The sequence below is a fragment of the Schistocerca nitens genome, chromosome 1 (assembly GCF_023898315.1).
Source record: "Schistocerca nitens isolate TAMUIC-IGC-003100 chromosome 1, iqSchNite1.1, whole genome shotgun sequence".
NCBI classification, from domain to species: domain Eukaryota; kingdom Metazoa; phylum Arthropoda; class Insecta; order Orthoptera; family Acrididae; genus Schistocerca; species Schistocerca nitens.
In genome coordinates this window covers 632,114,603-632,140,829 of record NC_064614.1, presented here as the reverse complement: position 1 = coordinate 632,140,829, position 26,227 = coordinate 632,114,603, and the positions used below count along the sequence as shown (strand labels likewise).

The 26,227-nt window shown below is 39.6% G+C and overlaps 1 protein-coding gene and 1 non-coding gene across 5 annotated transcripts in view; both read left to right on the top strand.

Moving 5' to 3' along the window:
* The window catches only part of LOC126257893 (AMP deaminase 2), a 470,969-nt gene that overhangs the window by 442,266 nt on the left and 2,476 nt on the right, over positions 1-26,227 (top strand). For all 4 annotated transcript variants that reach the window (XM_049955599.1, XM_049955600.1, XM_049955601.1 and 1 more), the window contains 3 exons: positions 2,880-3,000; positions 7,643-7,816; positions 18,038-18,148. In XM_049955599.1, coding sequence (XP_049811556.1) covers positions 2,880-3,000; positions 7,643-7,816; positions 18,038-18,148 — 406 coding nt within the window. The remainder of the gene's footprint in view (positions 1-2,879; positions 3,001-7,642; positions 7,817-18,037; positions 18,149-26,227) is intronic.
* Positions 13,122-13,196, top strand: Trnat-cgu (transfer RNA threonine (anticodon CGU)). Its single transcript has one exon. It is a non-coding gene; the product is annotated as a tRNA-Thr (tRNA).

Genomic DNA, 26,227 nt, shown 5'->3' with positions numbered 1-26,227 from the left:
TACTCCTAAATTATTTATGTTCTGCCAGAACTTTCATTTACTGTGAAGACAACAGCAATAAATGGGATTGTGTAGTGCTGGTAGCATTAACCTCTCCGTGGTTTTCTGTCTTTTCAGTTATCAGTTTCATGCAACTAGTTTAGACAGATTTTTCAACATGGGACCAGATATTATACTACACTTGCAAAAGTTTGCTGTCTGTGTTAACAGAATAATTTTCGTTACCACACTGTCATTGATGGTCACATACACTTTATAACGCATCAACAATTTTCATCAATTTCTCAACCATTCTCATGAACAATTAAGTCATTAAAAGATACGAAGATCAATGGACAATATTCCTAGTAAAATATTGAAATATTGTTATAAATATGTAAGTCTAGTCGTACTGCAACTTATTCAGACACCTCTCCAAGAAGGAACAGTTCCTGATAGACTAAAACTGGCAGTAGTAATACCTCTGTTTAAAAAGGCAGTAAAAATAATGTCACAAACTACATTCCAAGCTCCCTTTTAACTGTCTTTTCAAAAATTCTTGAAACCCTTGTGCACAGATTGATTGACAATCATCTCAACTGCCACAGTACCCTCAACAATAGTCAGTTTGTGTTCTGTGCGGGTTTTTGTACTGGACAAGCAATATTCTCTTTTAACAACCAATTTCTGGTAGCCATTAACAAAAAATGTCTACATTAGATATTTTTTGTGATCTCTTGAATGCTTTCAATTGTGCAAGCAATCAAATTCTTTAAAAAGGCAGAATAATGTGGTTTAGGTAGTACTATTGCTTCATGGCTTCAGTCATACATAAATGACCGAAACCAGACTGTAATGCTAAATGGCTCAGTCAGAGAACCTGCCTCATGTGAGTGGGGGATCTTAAAATGCACTATGCCACAAGGCTCTGTTTTAGGTCTGCTGCTCTTTCTTATTTGCATTAACAACCTCCCTTTTTGTTCTGATACAAAAGGTACATTTACCCTTTATGCAGATGATGCTAAAATTCTCATTGATGAATGGTCCAGCAACAATCTTCAACTAACTATGAACAAAGTTTTCTCTCAAATTTTAAAATGGTTTTCTTCTAATGTTCTCTCACTGTATGCAGATAAAACCCATTACAAGAGGTTCCATGCACAATGAAGAAATCAACAGAAAGTTGGGCTACAAAATTTATTGTTGCGTGTATAGACAGCAAATGTAATTGGTCAACACACATTCTTTGTCTTCTTAAAAGACTCAGCTGAGCGCTATTTGCACTATGAATTATTGCTTCTGTGGCTGCAGAATATACTATTAAGGCTTGCTGTTTTCGCTATTTTCATGGCTACTTTCATCTTTCAGTCATTAATAACATATGTTGTTACATTCTGGGGCTTTCATCTTTCATTCATTAATACCGTATGCTATTAATTCTGGGGGAATCAACCTCTTGGAAAAAGAGAGAGAGAGAGAGAGAGAGAGAGAGAGAGAGAGAGAGAGAGAGAGAGAGAGCTACCAGAATGATGAGTGGTGTTCATAATAGACACACACACACTTGTTTCGAAAGATGGTTATCCCTACTACCTCCTCACAGTATATTTTTTCCTTGTTGACCTTTGTCACAAATATCTTTTCTCTGCACAAAGACAACAACAAATCTCATGACTACAACACAAGAACCAAAAACAGTTCAAACATTGAATTGAGGAGTCTAAATCTGGTTAAAAAAATGTGTGTATTACTTCAGCACTAAGCTGTTTAATGCACTCCAACTTATATCAAATGCCTTAATAAGCGTTATTCAAAATTCAAATTCTAAAAGAGTGCCTAATGTGGAAATCATTTTATATGATCAATGAATTTTTGGCAGTAAATGAATACCACTACTAAAACTACAATTGTTTTACAAATACTTATTTTGAGCACTGTCATAGACATACAAAAATCTGATTTTTTTTGTATTCATGTATTTATTTATTTACTTATTGTAATACTTGGCTTAACTGTGCTTCCTGTATGTTTTACTGATCCTTCTTCAGTGTAGCACAACTTAATGTTAATTGGGTATATGTTATTAACGTGATATTTTATTTAAATTTTATCTTTCATGGTATTTATGTAATCTAAGCTATGTACAATTTGACACAGTCCATATCTTTGAGATTTACTTGCTGCCTGAACCTACAGAACATGAAATAAATAAATAAATTTTGTGATTGAACTTTGAAACTGACACACTGTAATTATACTCATTTCATTATTTGTGCAAATGTCACAAAAATGATGGTGAATATCTGCTGCTGTTCAAGAAACAAATAGTTCCCTGAGTGTCACTTCCAGCAGCTGTTGAAATTCGTTTCATGTTTTCAAACACTTTTCACAATTTGTACACTGTTTACAACAAAATACAGGTAACATACACTTGTAGTCAAATCCAACACCTGTATGTCATGTATGTGCAAAATGGTAACTACCTTACAGTGTTGCAGGGATTCAATGGTTGAATTTACTTTCCATTTGCATTTCTCTTGGAGAACATGACAACTTTGTCTTTAACAATTCTATGGCAAAAACCACATTTGAAGTGCTTAAATGGCAGATAACTAATACACAAAATTTCTGGTGGTGGTGGTGGTGGTGGTGGTGTAGATGTCTATGATTAACATGAGATGGATGAACAAGATAAAATAATCTTAAGGAAATTATACAGTTTGAAAATGTGTTGGCTAGTATCACCCGTGTAACCCTGAATAATAAACTGTGTGAGTTCCAAAATACACAGTGTGTACCATTGTACTGAAAAACTTATACATATTTTGTTTTGTGTTTAAAAATGACCTGCTCATTGTATTTTTTGTCATTCCACATCCATCATCTTTGACTCTTTGTTCAAGGGAACAAGATCTAAATACTTTTGTCCTGAGACCTCATTGTGGTGAAGCTGGTCCTATTCAGCATCTGGTATGTGGTTTCATGATGGCTGAAAACATTTCACATGGACTATTGCTCCGAAAGGTTAGTGTTTACACTTCAAAATGACATGTTTACTATGTAACTGTTGCTTGTAAAATCTTACATTTTATAATTGTTGATAATGGAAAGAAATGTTGGCTTACTGGCTGCTGAATCAGTAATACTTGTAAAAGGCATGGCAGATAAAAAATTTGAAACTATAGCTGAAACTTGCAGAAGTATAAAATTCTTTCATCAGCATAAAAAAAGCAAAATGTTGATATTATATGTTCAGTTCCTTGTATTGCTGGTGGTGAGCAGATACTCTCTGTCTGTCGTAAATATTGAACAATGGAAACTCCAGGTAGGAATACAAGGAACAGAACAGATAATCCGCTTTCAGCGGGCAGTATTCCTAAATATTTCTGATAAAAATACTTAAAAGTATAAAATACTGTTGCTAGCATTTGGAATGTGTATGCTCCTTTCTTAGGGAGGAAAGAGGGATTGGTTGCGAAAAGTTTGAAAGTGACCTGACCTGACCTGACCCACCTGTTATGAGAACAAGGGAAACAACAAGATAGACATAGGGTTGGAGTGATAAAGAGTTCCTTTCAACCCTATCCCACCAATCAAAATTTCCTCCTGGGACAGGAACATACAAGTTATAAATACTAGGTATAATATTGCTACTTTTAAGTGTTTCTGTTGGCAATACTAGGAAATTGTCCTCCTGAAGTAAGGTACTAAACAGTTATTCTGTCTCCTTGAAGATTAACAGTTTTCTCAGTTGGATTTTCCCGTTGATACTGTAAACATTGTAGTAATTTACAACTTTGATTTAGCTTTATTATTGACAGTCTTTAATGTATAACTGGTGTGGAACTGTAAAATATAGTGGGGCTGCAATTTTTCTGCATTTATCCACATATTTTGCAGATATTGAATTATTCAAAGCTAATGATTTGGATGCAGAAAACCTTCGACTTCTAATGCTTGTCTTCCTTCGATAAATAATTGATTTGTGAAGAAGATATTAGAGTTTAATATGGCACAGGTTAAAAGGTATTGGTCAGTTTTCTTAATCACTTGGTGTGATGAAATGAAGTAGATTTTTAATTATGATTTTTTTTAGTTTGTTTATTTGGAACATTATCATCCATTAAAACTTGCATAATTAGTGTTCAGTGAGTTTGTGAACTCCATATGCTACAACATTAATTTAATTCATTGGATCAAAATATGATGATCACATTCTGAGCTCTTGTGAAAGTCTCCATTTTAAACATGAGAACGGGAAAAGTCATGAATGTCATTAAATCTATGAAACCTTTGGAATTTTTACAAGAATATAAAATAATAATTACAGACAAACTTCTTTGCTATCCTTAGCATACAAAATCTTACCATCTCTTCAGTGCACATTAAACCCTCAGTTATGTAAACAAATTGGAGTGTGTCAAGCTTGATTTAGAAGGAACAGATACTGTCCAGAGAAAAATCTAAATCTTAAACAAATAATTACGTATACTGAAATATCACATAAAAATGTAGTGCTAATATTTGTTGATTTTCAAAAGGCTTAAGATTAGACAGATAGAAACTCTCTCCTCAAAACCTTGAAGGAATCTGCAATAGATAGGAAAAATTCGGAACAGTATCTGAAGGTAAAAACAACTTCTAGCCCATTCCAAACTGTATCAGGGATCAGACAAGCAGACAATTTGTCAAAACTATTATTCAATTGTGTGATGGAAAAAGTTATAAGTGAATGGACAATAGAGGAAGAAAAACAAAAATTAATACCTAAGTAAAGCTGGGTAGATTGAAAGAAGCACTAGATTGTTTGGTCTTTGCAGGCAATCTTGTGATAATAGATGGAACTTCAGGGGATGCAAAGAAAAGACTAAAACTTCTTAAGGAGGCAATTGAAAAGGCACATCCACAAACATTCTTTGAAAGTGCAGAATAGATCACCGATGAATGGAATTCACCAATAATTTTAGAAACCAAGTCTGTTAACATCAAGAAAACAGATAACTTTAAATATCTGGGTGAAAATATAAGTATAAAAAGTGAAAAAGAAGCAATTAAAATCAGAACTGTAAAAATGCAGAGAGTATATATGAAAGTGAAAAAATATTTTTCTAAAGATGACAAATTAAGACAATGTAATACAGCTGTAAAACCAAAAGCCCACTGTGGATTGGAAACATTTCTTTCATTTAGATGTAAAATGGCATTGAAAGATTTGAAAAGATAGAAACAAGAATCTAGAGAGAAACTTTAGGTCCAATCAAGAACAAAGAAGGCAATTGGGTTTTGAGACAATGTAAGGAAATGTACTCATTGGCCCTTTAATAACAGATGATACCAGGAAAAGTTGTTACACACAATGTAAATGTAGAGAGACTGAAAGAAGGCAGATTAACAAAGAAGATCCAAATACTAAATAGGAAAAAATACAAAGAAAATAGGTGGGGAGGGAAGACAAAAAACACTTAGAAGAAATACAGCTTGAACAGGAGTCCTTACTGTACAGAGGCAATACAGACTAGAAATAAAAAAAATTCAAATGTTTTCAGGAAGGTAAAACAAACAGAATAAAAACAGGAGTCAAATGGTCTGGTGAGAGGAAAAGAGCTCATTCTGAGAATATGAAAGAGTTTTGGAGAAGGATGAAGGAAAAGAGAAATATATGGTTAACCTAATGTGGCCCTTTGTCGGCCTGAAATGAAGTAAAATTGTTACTCCTCACTGTGTTATTTCCTCAGATTTGACTACTTCTAGGAGTCAACAACAATGATGTGGCAAAACATAAGAAAGGCATTTGGGCTTTTACAAATATACACTTGTTTAGAGGGAGTACTTTTAAAACTGTAATATGTGTTGTTTCATTAAGTGCAGTTGCTCAAGAAATGTGGGAATTTCAACCATGATTCTCTTTTGAGACCAAAAAGATGAATGCCTAGAGAATGAGTTGAATAACATTCAATCCAATATTTTTTTAAGGACATCAGAATCATTTCTCAGTCTCTTTATAGGTAAAACCTGTTGAGCAAATTGTATTAATTTGTGCTACAAGAATTGATAGTAAAAATTTAAAAGCTCACCATTACTTTACTGCTTTTTGCATTGACTTCATCTGTTGCTAGAAATTTTCAGCAATACTACTAGAGATTAAAATGTTTCATTCATAGGAAGTACACTACCATGTACAATGTAGAGTTCATGTTTCACTTTTGTGTGTGGTTAGGCATTATTTGTCTCTGTTCATCAGTAAGAAGTGTGTTTATTCCAGCAAATTATTACATCAGGATCTTTTCTGCTCATAGTTGCAAGATAATTCTTATAAATTTACCAATTAGATACTTGAGGATCCATGTATGACAATATTTCTGCCCTTATAAAACTTACTGCATGTAATAGTTGGTGAATTGCAATGTTGTGGTGATATCAATCAAGTTAGAGCATTATGATGGAAACAAAAGTTTACTGGTTATTGTGTTTTGTGTGTTAAACCGGGGCCCCAGAAATGATGCAAAGGCTTCATCCTGCTGTAGCCCTCAGTGGTTCACAACACAACAGGCCACAGCAGCCCACCCATCTCTCTACCACCCCACACCGAACCCAGGGTTATTGTGTGGTTCAGCCCCCAGTGGACCCCCACCAGATGAGTGAAACCCCAAATGTTTGCATGGTAGAGCAATGACGGTGTACGTGTACATGGAGATGGTGTTCACGCAGTAATCACTGACATATTGTACCTGAGGCAGAATAAGGGAAACCAGCCTGCATTCGCCGAGGTAGGTGGAAAACCACCTTAAAAACCATCCACAGGCTGACCGGCACACCAGACCTTGACACTAATCCACTGGGTGGATTCATGTCAGAGACCGGCATGCATTTCTGCTTGGGAAGCACCGCGTTAGACTGCGTGGCTAGCCGGGTGGGCTTTACTGGCTATGGTCACTACTGGTTACAGTCCTGAGCAGCTGCATGGCAATGAATCTGACTGCCTGAATCTGACTGATCCTCATATGTTGCTGCCTTGTATCTGTTGTAGAGATATCTGTTATTTGTAACTGGAAGCACCTCAAACCATACATAGGTAAAATCAAAGAAGCATTTGAGCTGAATGAACGTGCCTCTGCCCAAACTCTCTGCTATCTAGCAAGTGATATCATACATGTATCAGCGGATTTTCAGTGAGGTACTCCATTTACAAGTTACTATGATTGGAGTCAATATTTATGTTGCTTTTGTAATGTGTTGTTTTTGATGACACAAACAAACATTGAATACAGTTATGGCAAAAGCTGAGAATGCAGTGATTTTTTTTTCTATTAGTAACATGGGAAAGGGCCTTATAACTTTTAATAAATACTGGCCAGCCTCTCTCTCTCTCTCTCTCTCTCTCTCTCTCTCTCTCTCTTTCTCACTCACTCTCTTTGTGATTTCAACATTCCATTAAGAGAAATGTGTAATATTCAATACCCTCACCAAAAATAGTGAACCATGATCAGTAATCATTATAGTGACTCAACAAGTTGTTACGTTGAGGCATCCTGACAATAAATGCTCCAAAAGTCTTTATTGGTGTAGTGATTTCACTATTAATAACTGGCTTAATCTGTGAGTGAGTCAAACCTGCCTCTCTACTTTGTGATGTACTTATTTGTAATTATTGATTTTTTTTTACCAGGTTCCAGTGCTCCAGTATTTGTACTACTTAGCACAAATTGGAATAGCCATGTCACCTCTGAGCAACAATTCACTTTTTCTCAACTACCATCGAAATCCGTTGCCTGAATACTTGGCACGTGGATTATGTGTAAGCCTATCCACTGATGACCCCCTGCAGTTTCATTTCACCAAGGTAAGATAAAGGAATGAGATTGTGATTGGGAATCAGTATTTCTTTTAATGATCAAGTTAAAACCTACTGCAGCTACTTATTCCCCTATCACTCTTCCCCTCCCTCTCCCTCTAACCCTCCATCTCCCCCTTTCCCCAGCTCACACCTTCCCCCTCCATACCTTCCTCTCAGTACCCCACCCCCACCCCCACTCCCTGTCAGTGCCTTCCCTCCATCACCTCTCTCCGTCCGGCGCGCACACGCAGGTGTGTGTGTGTGTGTGTGTGTGTGTGTGTGTGTGAAGTAGTTGTATCTATTGACCCTTGTCTCTTTGATACAGTTAATGGGACCAACTGGTGCTTCCCGTCTGGTTGATATGTCCAGGTTTTTCCATTATTTTCACAGCACTGAAAGTGAACTGTATATGGTTTCTAAGCAGTGAGCAAGAAAAAGCTCTCTCCTTTCATTTGATGCTAATAAAAATGTAAAATTGGATTTCATAGATGTATGTTGTTTCATTGGTCCTCCTGGTGCGGTATGTGTGGGTGTTCCAGGCACTGTGAAAATAGAACCCATTTTTGTCCCTTCTTTAAACTTACTGTGACAGTTATTCTTCTACACTTTTTTTTCCTTCTCCATAATCCTACTTGCAGTGCATTTGTCTGTGGGATCTAACTCGGCAAATGTTTCATTGGAGGAGAGTCATGATGAGGAAAGCGGAGGAAGGAAAAATGAAGGGGCATCACGTCAGCAGCTCCTAAGTGCCAGTCTCCGAAGACTATCTGCTATAGGGCACAGACACTGGGAGATACTGCTCCACACTATCTAAAGAGGCTCAGCATTCTCCCTCTGTTGGTCTGTGGAGTCCAAGGCAGAAAAACAGTCAGCCGGATGAGGGTACCACGTGGCAACATCATTGAAGAGGATCTCCGAATTAGCAAAGGAGAAGGAATTACAGCTGCTCTTGGAATTGCAGCATCTCTGCTTCCAAGAAACAAAATTGCATCTTTATGACTGCTTTGACCCCTCACATTTCTTTCTGCTCCTCTTTGACCTTCCTCCTGAGGATGGCATTCCATCTAATGGGGAAATCGCGTTGCTCATCTGGTATGACATTTGTAGTCAAACCATCTTCCTTACTACCCACCTTCAGACTGTTCCAGTCCACATTTTCCTTCCTCACTTCACCTTTTCCCTTTGTACCATTTACAACTCCCTCACCCCTTTTTGCTGCTCAGTGACTTTAATGTGCACCATCCCCTTTGGGGCTCTCCCAGAACCTGTCAGAGGTGTGCCCTGAGGTTAACTTAACCTAATTTGTCTTAATACAGATCATGTTCCTTTCAGACTCCACATACCCCTATTCCTATTCGGACCTCTCCTTCTGCACTGCCCAGCTTGCCTGAAGTCTAGAGTGGTCCATTCTCTCTGACACGTACTTCAGTGAACATATTCCGTGTGCTATTCGTTTGCTGACTCCTACCCCACTTCCATGCACAACCAAATGTCGGCTTTCTAAAGCCAACTGGAGGCTTTACTCCCAACCTTCAAGGAACAAGATTTCCCCAGTTATGATGACCAGGTGGAATATCTCACAAATGTTATCATTACCACTGCAGAATGTTCCATCCCTTGCACTTCCTCTTTACAATGCTATGTCCCAGCCCCTTTGTGGACTGAGGCATGGTGTGATACAATTCATACATGGAATCATCCTACAGTGGAAAGCTGTATTCTTCATAAACAGTTGTGCGCACAGTCTCATTGCATTCTTCAAGATAGCAGAAAAGCTAGCTGGATTTCATTTACTAGTTGTTATTTTAACTATTCCATTTCCACCAATGTCCATTCCCAAATTTTCAGGCTGACCATAGCAGATTATGTCATAGTGTAGCCTATTGCTATCTCCAACACCTTGGGCCACTATTTTGCAAAGATTTTGAGCCCCACCCACTATCACCCTACCATCCTCCATTGGAAATGAGTGGAGGCGGCTCAGGTAATACCCTGGTCTTCTCAGAATCAAGAGTGCTTCAATGCAATTTTTACTATGAGGAAGCTAGACCATGCTCTCGCTTCCTCCCAGTCCTCCTCCCAGGGCTGAACAGTGTTCACATAAAGATGAGCCACTGTTGTACCCATACCTAATCTGGTAAGGATAAACACCTTCCTTTTAGCTACCACCCCATTTCTCTCACCATATGTATTTGCAAGATGATGGAACATATGACTCATGCCTGCCTGGTATGGAGGCTTGATTCTCACAATTTACTAACCACTGCACAATGTGGATTTTGAGCATACCATTCTGCAGCTGGCCATCTCATCACGTTGTCAACCCTTGTTATGAATGGGGGTTTTGTGGAAATACGAGACTGTGACCATGTTTTTTGATTTAGAGAAAGCCTACGTCACATGCTGGAGAACTGGTATCCCCTGTACTATCTACACATGGGACTATTGAGGTTGCCTGCCCTGTTTCCTTTGGGAATTTTTAAATGGCAGAGTTTTCAAGGTATGTCTGGGTATTGCCTTATCAGACATCTTTATTCAGGAAAATGCTATGCCTCAGAGTTCTGTCCTGTGCATCATCCTCTTCACTATCATCATAAACCTTATTATGTTCTGTCTCCTGCCGGACATATCTGGCTCCCTTTTTGTCAATGATTTTGCGATCAATTGCAGTTCTCCACAGACTTTCTCTTTGAGCTGCATCTTCAGCATAGTCTTCATCATCTTTACTCGTGGTGCATCATCGACAATGGCTTTCGCTCTTCCACTGACAAAACCATTCGTATGAATTTCTGATGGCACACTGGGTATCTTCCACCATCTTTACATCTTGCACCTGTTGCTCTTCCGTTCATTGAAACTGCAAAATTCCTTGGGCTCATGCTTAGTAGGAAATGTCCTTGGTCCTCCCTCATGTCTTACCTAGCCACCCACAATGCCCAGTCCGTCAATGTCCTGTGTGTCCTCAATGGTACTTCCTGGGGAGGAGATTAGGTCACCCTTTTCCATTTGTACTGATCTCTTGTCCATTCAAAACTAGACTCTGTATGTTACATTTATGCATCTGCACATCTTTCCATCTTATGTTGCCTCGATACAATTCACCATCATGGCATGGGTTTGGCCACTGGTGCCTTTTACACTAGCCCGATTGGAAGTCTGTGCAGAGGCTGCCGAACTATTACTGTCATACCAACATGATATGCTCCTCAGCAGATACCCATGCCATTTGTCTGCTGTGCCTGGCCACACATACTATGCCTCCTTTTTCAATGACTCCTTTGACTGCTAGTATAGGGTGCATCCTTCTTCTCTGTTACCTCCTGCAGCTCACTTTCAGCTACTGCTCCAGCAGCTTAACTTCACACTATCTGCCATTTTCCTAATGGATGTGAACCCTTCACCATCTTGGCATTGTGCGGTGGACCACATTCACCTTGGACTGCATTCGCTTCCTATGGACACTACTCCAGACTCAATCTATTGCCGTAAGTTTCTTGACATTCACACGGAACTTTGCAATAGTACCTTTGTGTACACTGATGGCTCTCTGACTGACCATGGTGTCTGATGTGGTTTCATCATTGGCACCAATGATTTTCAGTATCAGCTTCTGGAACACTGCTCAGCATTTACAGGAAAGCTCTTCGCCCTGTATCAGGCCACGCTGCACAACCAGTGACATAGGCTTTTCAATTGTGTCATTTGGATCTTTCAGTGCCTCTGTGTGGTGTACACCGTCCATCCCGTGGTGCAACAGATTCAGGAAAGCTTTCACTTGCTACTCTTGATGGATCCACTGTGATGTTTATGTGGATCCCTGGTCATGTTGGTCTGATGGGAAATGAGGGCACTGACACTGCTGCCAAGGCTGCAGACCTCCTACATCGGCCCCCTATCTCTTCCATTTCCTCTGATGATCTCTGTGTTGCTGTTTGTCAGCAAATGGTGTCACCACTGGTCTTGTATTCATGGGAACAAGCCCCAGGGAATTAAACCTCTCCCAGCAGTGTGACCAACCTCTTATCAGCCCTCTCGCTTCGAGATCATTTTAGCTAGGTTGTGTATTGGGCACTGTATTTTCAGCCATCACCATTTGTTAAGTGGTGATCACCTCTTTGCGCTTGTTGTCCTCAACCTGTGACAGTTCACCATTTCCTGATGGAATGCTCTTTTTTTTTAAAAAAGCACTTACGTTCTCATTTATCTTTGCCGTCTGAGTTGTTGGTTGTTTTAGCCAAGGACACACTGGCTGTGGATGGAATTTTACTTTTTATTCACTGTAGCGATAGAGAAAGGACATTTAATCTTTAGCTCAGGACCTGTATTGTCTCTATGACATATTTAATGGATCTTTCTTAAAGTCCTTGTTTTAGCTGTTTTTTTCCTTCCGTTGATTGTGCTTAATGTGTAGTCGCTGTTAACTGCTTTTCTGTCTGTGTGTTCTGCAGTTCCGACATGGGCTCATATGGCACTAGTTGTTTTTTACACCCTAAAACAAAACGAACAACAAACAAAAGTACAATTGTACAAATATCTACGCATATGTACTTCATACTCTTGCCACTTACACTAGAAGTAGATGTTGCATCTATTCCGTAACTATATGTGTAAACTCTAGCTTTTGTCCTATACTTCTGCAGTATGATTACTCAATCTTATTTTTTTTACTTATCTATCTATCTATCTGTCTATTTATTTATTACATATTGAGGTGATTCATGTTGTGAATATACTGCAGGAGAGCTGTGTTTAAAAGTTCATTATATATGACGGTAGTATCTGTTCCCGAAAGAACAGTTACCATGGATGACCATGCAGCTTTGCTAGAAATGAAATGATAATTAAATAGACACCCTAGCTGCAAACAGGCATTGATGTACTTCATTGGGGACATGTTGAAAATGTGTGTCCCGACCGGGACTCGAACCCGGGATCTCCTGCTTACATGGCAGACGCTCTAACCATCTGAGCCACTGCGGGCACAGAGGATAGTGCGTCTGCAGGGACTTATCCCTTGCACGCTCCCCGTGAGGTCCACATTCCCAACATGTCCACACCACTACATTCGTAGTGCGCCTAATAGATGTTTGCCCATCATACTCATTACTCGTGGCAGATTAATCTACCAAGTCCCGTACGAGTTCGGGCATAGCGTGTGCGTTCACACAAGAAGGTCAATGGCCGGGAAGCCATTCTATTAGGCGTCATTCTATTAGGCGCACTAAAAATGTAGTGGTGTGGACATGTTGGGAATGTGGACCTCACGGGGAGCGTGCAAGGGATAAGTCCCTGCAGACGCACTATCCTCTGTGCCCGCGGTGGCTCAGATGGTTAGAGCGTCTGCCACGTAAGCAGGAGATCCCGGGTTCGAGTCCCGGTCGGGGCACACATTTTCAACATGTCCCCAATGAAGTACATCAACGCCTGTTTGCAGCTAGGGTGTCTATTTAATTATCATTTCATAAAAGTTCATTAGTTCATTGTGGTTACATTCTGTGGTATGCTGCTCTGCAGAACTTAAGGACACGATAGATAAAGTAACACAACATATTAACAACTCAATGGAAATGAATGAAGTGTGGTAGCATGTTACCCGAGATCTCTTAGTCAGGCGTAGAAAGCTGAATGTCACTTGGCGTGAAGTCAGTGTGACTATAGTGCCAAATGGGGCCGCCCGTGCAACACACGACAGTTGGGGGAAAAAAAAGGGGGGGGGGAGTGTTGATCAATGAGCAGTTACAGCACACCATAGTGGTATTCTTCATTAAAGTGTTGCCCAGAGACAATATCTGGATGACTACACACAGGGAAGAATCACTGAGAAATTGGAAGGAGGATGAAGTATGATGAATGTGCCCTGGACTTTGGTATTGCTCACAGCGTTATTTTACGTGCTTGAAGAGCATTTTGAACTACAGGAACTGCTGCCTTAAGAAGAGAAGGTGGTAGACTATGATGAACTACAGCAGCAGATGACTGCTAAGTTGTGCAACATCTGAGAAGGGACCCACATCAAACAACATGTGACTTCCAACCACATTTAACAGGACTGCAAGGCACACAGTCTCACACCCCACAGTGGCATAGCAACTGCATGGAGGTGGTCTCTCTTCTCTCTTCCCTACAACCAGTTTGTTGTGTCCCTTTGACACCTACACATAGGTGGCATTGTTTCTGATGTTGCTAACAGTACATGGACTGGACCACTGAGGAATCAAATTGTATGCTCTTCTCGGGTTAGAACAGATTCGGTCTTGAGTAGTGATTTTGAATGTACCCTCATATGGCAAGACATAGGAATATATAATGCTGCCAGAAACAGTGTCAAACACGATTGTTTTGTGGCCCAGGTGTTATGGGTGTGGCAAAGCATAATGTTGCATGTATGTACTGACCTCCAAATCTTTGAACACAGTACATTCAACAAGTGAACATTATTGTTACATTGTACTTCTTCCCAATGTGTATCTCTTCAGGGATGCATTCAGCCCTGATTCCATTTTTTTTAGACGACAGCCTGTGACCGCATGAAGCAGCACTTGTGGATGAACTCTTGGACTGAGACAATATTCCCTCAACATAAATCACATGTGTATCTGAGTGTTACAGGTACATGGATAGAATGCTTTATGGTTCAGAAACTCTTCTACAGTGTAGAAAGGCCCTTGTGGTAGAAACCAAATTAAGTTTTTTTTTTTTTTTTTTAAACAAGAGCTCATCACCCACTAGATAATTAATTTTGGAAAGGGGGGGGGGCATTAAAATCTTAGACATTGAAATGGAAATGGACATGGATCCCCCCCCCCCCCCTTTTGTACCATACTGAATAGTTTCTGTTAATCCTCTCTTTGTAGCTTCACATACATTTAAATGAATAGATATTTTTGAAAGAAAATATTTACTTACATTTGTAAATACAGGACTCTATTTGTTTTGAAGTGATATGTTATGATGTTGTTACATTCAAAGTCATTGATGTGGCTTAAAAAGCCGAGCATTAAAACAAATGACGTAGGGCTGATCTCGGAAACTACTGTAGAGATTCTTATTTGTTTTTGACTGATAGATGGACTGATTAATGAGGAAGATTCGTGTATATAGCTTACCAGTGGAAAAATGCTCCTATCAAAGCACAAAAGGCAAATATGATCCTGTCTGAAAGACTTTGTCTGAAAAGTAGGGTACCAGCTGCCTCATCCCACTTTCCTCAGCACCTTTGAAAATTTTCCAAAAATTTTGGTTTACAAACATATTCACACTCTTTTTAACATGCAACTCACCTCTGAAATCACAAGGTCCCCTGAGTGTAACACCTGCTCACACCCAGTAGTTCATCACTGTTGTTGTTGTTGTAGTCTTCAGTCCTGAGACTGGTTTGATGCAGCTCTCCATGCTACTCTATCCTGTGCAAGCTTCTTCATCTCCCAGTACCTACTGCAACCTACATCCTTCTGAATCTGCTTAGTGTATTCATCTCTTGGTCTCCCTCTACGATTTTTACCCTCCACGCTGCCCTCCAATGCTAAATTTGTGATCCCTTGATGCCTCAAAACATGTCCTACCAACCGATCCCTTCTTCTAGTCAAGTTGTGCCACAAACTTCTCTTCTCCCCAATCCTATTCAATACCTCCTCATTAGTTACGTGATCTACCCACCTTATCTTCAGCATTCTTCTGTAGCACCACATTTCGAAAGCTTCTATTCTCTTCTTGTCCAAACTGGTTATCGTCCATGTTTCACTTCCATACATGGCTACACTCCATACAAATACTTTCAGAAACGACTTCCTGACACTTAGATCTATACTAGATGTTAACAAATTTCTCTTCTTCAGAAACGATTTCCTTGCCATTGCCAGTCTACATTTTATATCCTCTCTGCTTCGACCATCATCAGTTATTTTACTCCCTAAATAGCAAAACTCCTTTACTACTTTAAGTGTCTCACTTCCTAATCTAATCCCCTCAGCGTCACCACTGTAAGTCACTCATAATGCCCATCCACTTCCACTTGCCCATTCTCACTTACTCATTCAGCCCAACTCATTGTCATTATCTCTTAGTGTCTCTATTTTTTTAACTGTTACTGTTTCCTGTCTCACAGCTACAGTCTCCCATCATTCTGTTCTGCTACTACTGTCTACTTCCCCCCCCCCCCCCCCTCACACTACTTGTACCACCTCATTCACTCCTTCGCACTGCTGCTGTCTCATCTCACTGTCACTGTCTCTCTCTTCCTCATTGTCAGTATTACAGACTCTGTCTCTCATTATCACTGGCTCTCATCCACTTCCACTTTCTCCTTATCTTTATTTCTCTTCCATTGGCACTGTCTCCTGCTCTCCTTTCTACGACTGTTTTGTCACTGTGAACTATCTTCCACTGCCTTTGTCCTCTTTCTCTCACACTGCCACTGTCTCCTTCTCTATCAGCATAAAAAGTGTGAATATGTTCACATATTAGACTTTTGGGAAAATTTTTTAAAGGTGCTGAGGAAAGAATGAGACAGGTGGTATCCCAATTTTTCAGAGTCTTTTAAACTTGAGTATATTCACCTTTTTTGTGCTGTGATTGGGTCATTATCCTGCTGGTTCCCTTCTTTCCCCCACCACATTATGGCATGTCAATCATGTGAAAAGAACTTTATGGGACAGTAAAATTTCGATTGTTTATTTGTGTGAAACTAAAGTAATGCAAAACAAATTTTACACCTCAGACCAGATTTTACATACACAAAATTTTGTGTGCACTTCAGGACTACAGCATAGGGTTCCCAGAACCCTTCTGATGATTACGGAGACGCTTGACAGCACATTTTACTGTGCTATGTCACTTTATAAACTGTGGTTTTGCCTCATACATTTTACATGCATATTTCACATGTACAAGCAGGGTAACTTTGACCTCTGTATCTTGGAAAGGGATTAAGAAAGCAAGAAATTTTTCAAGGCTGTTCAAAATCAGCATCTTAGAAATATATTGTACAAATTTCAGCCATTTTCTGTGCATAATGTTCTTAGAATCTGAGGCTCAGTTTTTGTACAAAAAATTATTAGAAATACTTTTTCTTTTGGGGTTTTCTAAAGAACTGCCTGTTAACTAATGATACCACCATAAGCTCCTTAAGGCCCACAATAGACCAAATGCAAGAAGAAGCAACTGATTTGCTCCATTTGGCTAAGCAGGAGGAAGTGTGTAATAGCCATACTTCGTCCCTGTAATGTAGTTTATTGACACTAAGATGATCCTTCCGTTGAGTATACAGATGGTCCCTAGCCCTAGGGCTATCCAAAACACTGAGCTCTACCGGTCAGCAGCTCATGACTTTAGTGCTACAGTACACTGTCAAGTGCTATGTGCAGCATAAATCATTTTATTTTTATGAAATGTTAATCATAATTCTAAACAGTGTGTGGTAAACAACTTTACTGCTACACCAGACAAGTTGTCTGGATGCAGATATTCAGTGCTGCCTGTGCAAATCAAAGGTGGGTCACTAGTCCATGATAAAATAGATTATGTATAGCTTTCAGGAACTCTTAAAAACGTCACTCAGATGAAGTTACATTCGGGTTCAATTGTGAGGTCCCAGAATGTATTGTGTACTGTTTTGTCCGAAGTTGGAGTAACATGAGGTTCAGAAACACACTCAACTAAGGTTCAAATTAAGTTCTCAAGTCTTACGTAGTTGATTAACTTCCCTGTAAGTTTTTATTTGATAGATTCCATTTGACCTTATCAGAGTGAGTTGGTAGAGTGGTTGAGGCCCTAAGCTCTTAGTCAGCAAGAGCAGCCATCCAGATCTACATTTTGTGTGATGGATCTCATTTATGCTTAAGAGAGTGGGTTGGTGGATGCCCTTCAGATTTAGATTTTACATGCTGTCTGTAAATCACTTCCCAAAAACAGAAAGTAAGTCCTCTCTCCCCCCCCCCCCCCCCCCTCCGCCCTTTTATTATTTGATCTTGTTTTTCAACGAAAATACTGCTCCCCCTCCCTCTCCCCCCTCCCTCTCCCCCCTCCCTCTCCCCCCTCCCTCTGCCCCTCTCTCTCTCCCTCTCCCCCCATCCCTCTCCCTCTCCGCCCCTTCCCCCCTTTCCCCTTCCCTATCATCACACTTCTTGCTCACCTCACACCTTCCACTCCCCCCCCCCCTCCTCACCCTGCTCCTCTCCACCTCTCTTCCATTGTCCATTGTGTGCTCAAATTATTTTTACCTGCTTTCAGGAACCATTGATGGAAGAGTACAGCATAGCAGCACAGGTGTGGAAGTTAAGCTCATGTGACATGTGTGAGCTAGCAAGGAACTCTGTACTGATGAGTGGTTTCCCACACAAGGTAAAACATAAAAATCATTCTACAACAAATTACTGCAGAAAGACTCCAGCTGATTTTAGTATCTTGAATCTCTAAAAGATCTCTTGGATTTTGGATGTCTTGGATAATTTGACTTCTGTGGCAGACTTAACAAGAATGTATTAGAATGACTGTTAAGAATAGTGGCTGGAAGAGCAAAGTGAAGTTTGTGGTACTTTTGTGCACTTGGAGCATTATGATAATTTTTAGATAGATTTGGTAAACAAGTAATATTCCTTGGGAGGATCCATATTTGAGGTTAATATACACTGTCTGGCAGAAAAGTGAAGCTTGACATTTCTTGCTTAGGACAACAGGCAGTGTACCAGAAATGGCAGTGTGTCAGTGTGGCTACTTACAGCTCTTAGAAATTCCATAATAAATCAGTCAAATAATAAAGAAAATCTGAATACATCAGCAATCTCAGATAAGTGAGGCACATGCAACGAAACAATAATATTTTTTTAAAAAAATTAATACTTTACAGTAACTACATATTTTCAAAATTAACTTTAGAATTAACAGATTTTAAAAGTTTCATGTGATTTCAACAAACAATATCTCGGATGATAGCATTCCACTATAGCTATCATCCCAGAAAGCCACTCGCATGTTTCTAATTTATTTACGGATTTATTACATATCTGTATCTTTTCCATTATGTAAATGACTGTCAAAACAACATATTCTCCACAATAATACAACAACTGCATGCATCGTGAATACCTCACATGTTGAAACTTCCTGGCAGATTAAAACTGTGTGCCCGACCGAGACTCGAACTCGGGACCTTTACCTTTCGCGGGCAAATGCTCTACCATCTGAGCTACCGAAGCACGACTCACGCCCAGTACTCACAACATTACTTCTGCCAGTATCTCTGCAGAGTGAAAATCTCATTCTGGAAACATCCCCCAGGCTGTGGCTAAGCCATGTCTCCGCAGTATCCTTTATTTCAGGAGTGCTAGTTCTGCAAGGTTCGCAGGAGAGCTTCTGTAAAGTTTGGAAGGTAGGAGACGAGATACTGGCAGAAGTAAAGCTTTGAGTACCGGGCATGAGTCGTACTTCGGTAGCTCAGATGGTAGAGCATTTGCCCGCGAAAGGCAAAGGTCCCGAGTTCGAGTCTCGGTCGGGCACACAGTTTTAATCTGCCAGGAAGTTTCATATCAGCGCACACTCTGCTGCAGAGTGAAAATCTCATTCTGGACCTCACATGTTGTCATTCTTGTATAGTTATTTAAGGGATTTGCTACTATTTTGCCAATAGCATTAATTAAACATTGATTACAATTGATGTTAGAAACTGCAGTAATTTAAGTGGTCAATTGCATTGAAAAGAAAACCAAAAGATGCTTCTGTCGAGAAGACATAAATAATTGTTCCAACAATATTTAGCAATAGTTTTTGTTGGGATTTAACATGAGTGCACTGGTGCAAAAATACTAGCTTATTTATGTATGAGCAAACTATTATTTACATTTGATGTAAATGGTCTCAGTGTGATTGAATGCTTAAAATTTTCTTTATTTAAATATTGTTGTAATAGATTAGTTTAGTGTGCAAAGTGGCCAAGTTGAGTCCAAATCATCTCTGTAGAACATAAGAATGATATGTTTTGGTGGGAGAATAGACAGAGTATGAGTTACTACTGCTTGGGTCGGGTGTGGGGTCACATATTGGTGTGGTTTCTGTTGATTTTCTCTGTAGGTGGGATTATACTAGGCATGGCCTGCACCTCAACAGGATAGGGAATGATAAACTGGCTGGGCTAATAGGAGAAATTTAAGGGGGAAGGCAATGCCATGAGTGGTAAAATGCCAGTGGTTACAGGTGCTGGAGTAGCACCTTCTTTAGCATAGGTAGGACAGAAAGAAATAAAGTTCTAAGAGATGTCGAGATTGAAATGAACCTTCAGTTTGAAAAAGAACCTAAACAGCATAATTCTGGCACATCGGATCAGCAAACACAGCTGTTGCTTAAAAATTTTCACAAATCAGCAGAAATTTTATTTCCACCCAGTTTTATCTCAGACAATGTGAAATGTCAACTATCTTTAATGCATCAAAATATATGAGGGCTAAGAAGTAAAATTAATGAATTACTTACCCACATTGGTGTATTAGAGTCATCCGACCCAGTTCACACAGTTTGCCTCTCTGAACATCATGTGATGACTGGTATAGGTGTGTGAATTGTTGTAGGATGTAGGTTAGCTTCTCAATTTTGTAATGCAGTAATGGAGCATAGAGAAGTTGCCACATTCATCAGGAATTGCCATAAATTTAATAACATACACATTCATAAATGTTACCTACAGCAGCATATGGATGTCATTCTTCCCACAATCCATACATGAATGGAATGGAAACAAGCCCTAACCCAGTACAATAATATGTACCCTCTGCCATGCACTTAACAGTGGTTTGCTGAGTGAAAGTGTGGATGGTGATGTCAATGGCAACATTCAGATGTGGTATGGATGGGCGTGGAGTCAACTGCACAGACTTTCGAACTATTACTGGTTATTCAAGTAGCTTTTCAGTTGGCATCCTGAGGCTGAAAGCACCCTGAACCAGGCCTCTCATGAAGGAAAAATTCCTGGTAGTACTGGGAACTGAAGCCAGATCCTCTGCATATTAGTCAGGCATAACCAACCACTTAGTCATGGAGGCAGCAAATTTCGCACTCTTAATGCCTCTAAATCACCTACAAATTTAATCATATATTCTCCATACTGTACTGTATGTGCACAATAAAACACAATTTTAAAATGGGCTAGCCTTACTGGTGTTCCAATTTTAGTGGCTAGCAGTCTACTTTCAATTCATAACTCCAACCAGTTAATTTTCATCTGAAAAACTAGGCTGTGCCCCTGACAGTGCGAGGTCCCTAGCATGTGCTACATGTATAAACTACCTCTAACAGGTGGTATGAAGACACTGATACTAAAGCATTTCATATAATAATTTATTGTTTACAAAAACAAAGTCTCAGTAAGATTACTTTAACTGCAAGAGGATAATCTCTGTAGTTTATCATTTACAGAACTTCATTAATGTTGCGAAAAATAGTATTATTTATTAAATCAAACAATGGAAAATCCAGGATGAAATGTAACAATACCAGAGAAGGAAAGTTGCTACTCACCATATAGCGGAGATGCTGAGTCGCGATAGGCACAACAAAAAGATTGTAAATGGCCGAAAGCTATATTTGTGTGAATCTTTTTGTTGTGCCTATCGCGACTCAGCATCTCCGCTACATGGTGAGTAGCAACTTTCCTTCTCTAGTATTATTTGTTAAACACTCTGTAATTTTAAGGTGGCTCTTTATGTAAGTGAAGTAGACAAATGTCATCCAGTTGTGGATCTGAACTGAAGCCTTGTAGTGGGTTTGTGGAGTTGGTTTGAGTCAATTTATTGTGTAGGATAGGTTGGTAATATTCAGTTTTAATGTTGTGCGTTGTTATAAGGCAAATGTGTTGAATTTATTTCAAAATGTATTCATTTTATTTTTGCAACAACTGTTTTAAATCTGTAGAACACACTTGATGCACAGTATTGCCTACAACCTATTTTCATTGATTGATTACAGTTACCCCACAGAGTTATTTGACACTCTTTCTTCTTGACACATGGTACTCAATCACTGCCACCTAAAGAGAAGGCCACAGCGCGCTCTTGTGACGTCACGCAAAGCGGGCCAGGGTTGACTTGGTGCTGCGCTGAAAGAATCGAGACGCACGGCCTGCAAATCTTTGTCCAATGGTTTTAAGAATCTGTTCCACAAAGAATAATTGATTTCTGAAATACTTTTAACTTTATATGGCAGCTTCATGGTGAAGTGCCAATCATTTCGATAATGGTCGTAACTATTGTGGTATTTCACATATGAGTATCAAATTTGACAATGTTGCCATCAAAATAGGGGTCGCTATGAATTTGTTTTTGATGCATATTATACAGTCTATTGCTGAGTATGAAACACAGATGAGTTTTGAAATTTTCGTACAACTTTGGATCAGTATCTGCTTCCAATCTTGAAAAAATTTCGCATCTGCAGCAAGTTCACTTCTGATCGCAATGCACAGGAATGAAATATTCATAACGCCTCTCGTATCTCGTAAAGTGCCAGAGATAATGAAACGAGATTTTGGCAAATGATACCACGCAAAGAGGAGAGTACTTTTCCGTATGGTTAAAATACGTAACTTTATCTATCGCGATATAGCAGAAGCTATAGTTTATAATTCTTTTTTACCGGTAATGTAATTGCTTAAGACTTATCAATAGCCAGTGAAAATGTAAGAGTGCAGGATGTAAATAATATTGCGATGTACATGATAAAACAGGGTACATTTGTGAAAAATGCACTGTGATAAACTACATTCTTTCTGGACCAGATGACTATTATTTACACTCTCGTGAAAAATTCTGCACTAATACTGTGTATAATATTAAATTCCTCTGCCTTCAGTATCCACAAATTTATATTTCATTTTCAGAATCAAAATAAAGCCACTGGAAAATGAATACTATTTACTGCAAACTTTTGCTCACAATTTTAGTCAAATGTATCCAAAATTCAAGATATTCCACTATGAAAAAAATAATTGCACTAGGTATATAGTTTTGACATACCTTCGTGTACTCAGTGGGTTGGAAATTGTCCCGATGAATCGCTGAAAGCCATTTCCGACGCATATTCGCATCTTTCAGAAAGGAAAAAAAACATTAATTTCGGTCCAGTTCCGTAATTCTCATGACACCTTGGCACAAAAAATTTGTAAACCATGTTCACAGTAGCTTCACTACATGTAAACACTGTAATCACTAGTTTTAAGCACTTGATCCAACAAACGTGTAGATAAACAAACACTTCGAAACACAACATGGTGACCCGCTCGGAGTGACGTCACGACCTGTTATGAATTTCGCGCCGCGGCCTTGTCTCCAGATGGTGGTGACTCAATCCCCACAGAGCAATTGTCATTTACTAAAGTTGTTATCAAAATTTACCCTCTGCTGTTATTTGATTCAGGGCAAAGTACCTTCCAAACGTGTGCAAACGTTGGTGAAAAGTTATTAAATTGTTGTCATCTTACTAGAATACCCACCTCCATAGTTGATGGTGCTAACACACACATGTGTGATGCCCTTAGACTCTGAGATAGGACTGTTCAAATCCTGGTGATGGAAAATTTTCATTGCCAGTATTTGGCTGGCAGGAGGAGGAGAGGTGAAGTTCATGATCATCAGTCTGTGCACCAATGTCCTGGATTTAATTCCATCAATGTCTTATGAAGTGAGGAAATGAGACAGCATTCATGGTGATCTGTCTATCAGATGGTGACATTAGATTTCATCCTTTCCTTTCCCTTCATCCATAACAACAGGTACACACCAAACCACACCTCATGACAGGTCTGAGGAAGGTAATGACAGACCACCTTCACTAGGAACTTGTTCGAACAGTGATGCAGCAAGCCTGCATTTCCTTCCCTACGCTCATTCTCTGAATATGAAAATGTTTTTGTCAGATTTTACCCTCCACTGTCATTTGATTAAGGTGAAGAGTATCTAAATTATTGTTATCCTGCTAGAATGCCTGCCCTCTCCTATTAGCAAGTTTGCTCATATTACTGTTTGCAGAATGGCATCAGTGTGTGTGTGTGCGCTTTACACCCTTAAACTACAAAATTCTGCTGCTCTGGAAAGGTTGAAGAACCTCTTCGCAGTAGCAATTAAATTGTTTATCTGTAATACTTCCTTATTTCTCATCATTTGAAAATTGAGCTTTATTGATAAGTTACACACAGATATGCACTTTCAATTTTCCAACAAAAGATTGTTGTGTTGGCTGTGGATATAGACCAATTTGTATACAGAGTGTTACAAAAAGGTACAGCCAAACTTTCAGGAAACATTCCTCACACACAAATAAAGAAAAGATGTTATGTGGACATGTGTCCGGAAACGCTTAATTTCCATGTTAGAGCTCATTTTAGTTTCGTCAGTATGTACTGTACTTCCTCAATTCACCGCCAGTTGGCCCAATTGAAGGAAGGTAATGTTGACTTCAGTGCTTGTGTTGACATGCGACTCATTGCTCTACAGTACTAGCATCAAGCACATCAGTATGTAGCATCAACAGGTTACTGTTCATCACGAACGTGGTTTTGCAGTCAGTGCAATGTTTACAAATGCGGAGTTGGCAGATGCCCATTTGATGTATGGATTAGCATGGGGCAATAGCCGTGGTGCGGCACGTTTGTATTGAGACAGATTTCCAGAACGAAGGTGTCCCGACAGGAAGACGTTCGAAGCTGATCGGCGTCTTAGGGAGCACGGAACATTCCAGCCTATGACTCGCGACTGGGGGAGACCTAGAACGACGAGGAGACCTGCAATGGACGAGGCAATTCTTCGCGCAGTTGATGATAACCCTAATGTCAGCTTCAGAGAAGCTGCTGCTGTACAAGGTAATGTTGACCACGTCACTGTATGGAGAGTGCTACGGGAGAACCAGTTGTTTCCGTACCATGTACAGCGTGTGCAGGCACTATCTGCAGCTGATTGGCCTCTACGGGTACACTTCTGCGAATGGTTCATCCAACAATGTGTCAATCCTCATTTAGTGCAAATGTTCTCTTTACGGATGAGGCTTCATTCCAACATGATCAAATTGTAAATTTTCACAATCAACATGTGTGGGCTGACAAGAATCCGCACGCAATTGTGCAATCACGTCATCAACACAGATTTTCTGTGAACGTTTGGGCAGGCATTGTTGGTGATGTCTTGATTGGGCCCCATGTTCTTCCACCTACGCTCAATGGAGCACGTTATCATGATTTCATACGGGATACTCTACCTGTGCTGCTAGAACATGCACGACACAACATGTGGTTCATGCACGATGGAGCTCCTGCACATTTCAGTCGAAGTGTTCGTAAGCTTCTCAACAACAGATTCGGTGACCGATGGATTGGTAGAGGCAGACCAATTCCATGGCCCCCACACTCTCCTGACCTCAATCCTCTTGACTTTCATTTATGGGGGCATTTGAAAGCTCTTGTCTACGCAACCCCGGTACCAAATGTAGAGACTCTTCGTGCTCGTATTGTGGACGGCTGTGATACAATACGTCATTCTCCAGGGCTGCATCAGCACATCAGGGATTCCATGTGACGGAGGGTGGATGCATGTATCCTCGCTAACGGAGGACATTTTGAACATTTCCTGTAACAAAGTGTTTGAAGTCATGCTGGTACGTTCTGTTGCTGTGTGTTTCCATTCCATGATTAATGTGATTTGAAGAGAAGTAATAAAATGAGCTCTAACATGGAAAGTAAGCATTTCCGGACACATGTTCACATAACATATTTTCTTCCTTTGTGTGTGAGGAATGTTTCCTGAAAGTTTGGCCATACCTTTTTGTAACACTCTGTATAGTAAAGAGTTCTGTGAATGGTAACAGAAGTTTATGAAGACAAACAGGATCAGCATTTGTGCTGAAGAATGATAGTTTGTGCAATGGCTGGTTGGTTTTGTGCCCTATATTAAGTATTTATGAGCATATTAGAAATATTTGTTTAACATTTGCACTAAATTAGGACAACTTTCTTTGCAGCTGTTACGTTTAGTACCAAATAAGATTGGCAGAATGCATTTTGGCAGCACACTGCAATCTTCAGGAACCTATCTGAATCTGTTACATTACACTAAATATATCAAGGTCAAGCTTCTCATGTCAGAGACATTATTGAAGATGTAATTCCATAAACTGATGACAGAAATGTAATGTCATGGATTGCAAAAAAAAATCATGCACAAAATATGTTGGATATTCCTAATTGAGTGAAAAATGCTCCTGTAGATACCTGAGAATAGTATCATGCTACGAGTATGTGTTATTACAATATTATTTGATATCCAATGTCCCATGGAAAAATATGCTGATTAATAACATTTTTTGTGTGTGAACACTGACTTCAACAAGTTCCACATGTTACAGGGGAAGAAAATAAATGTGAAGAATTACTATTTAGAAATGCAAGTG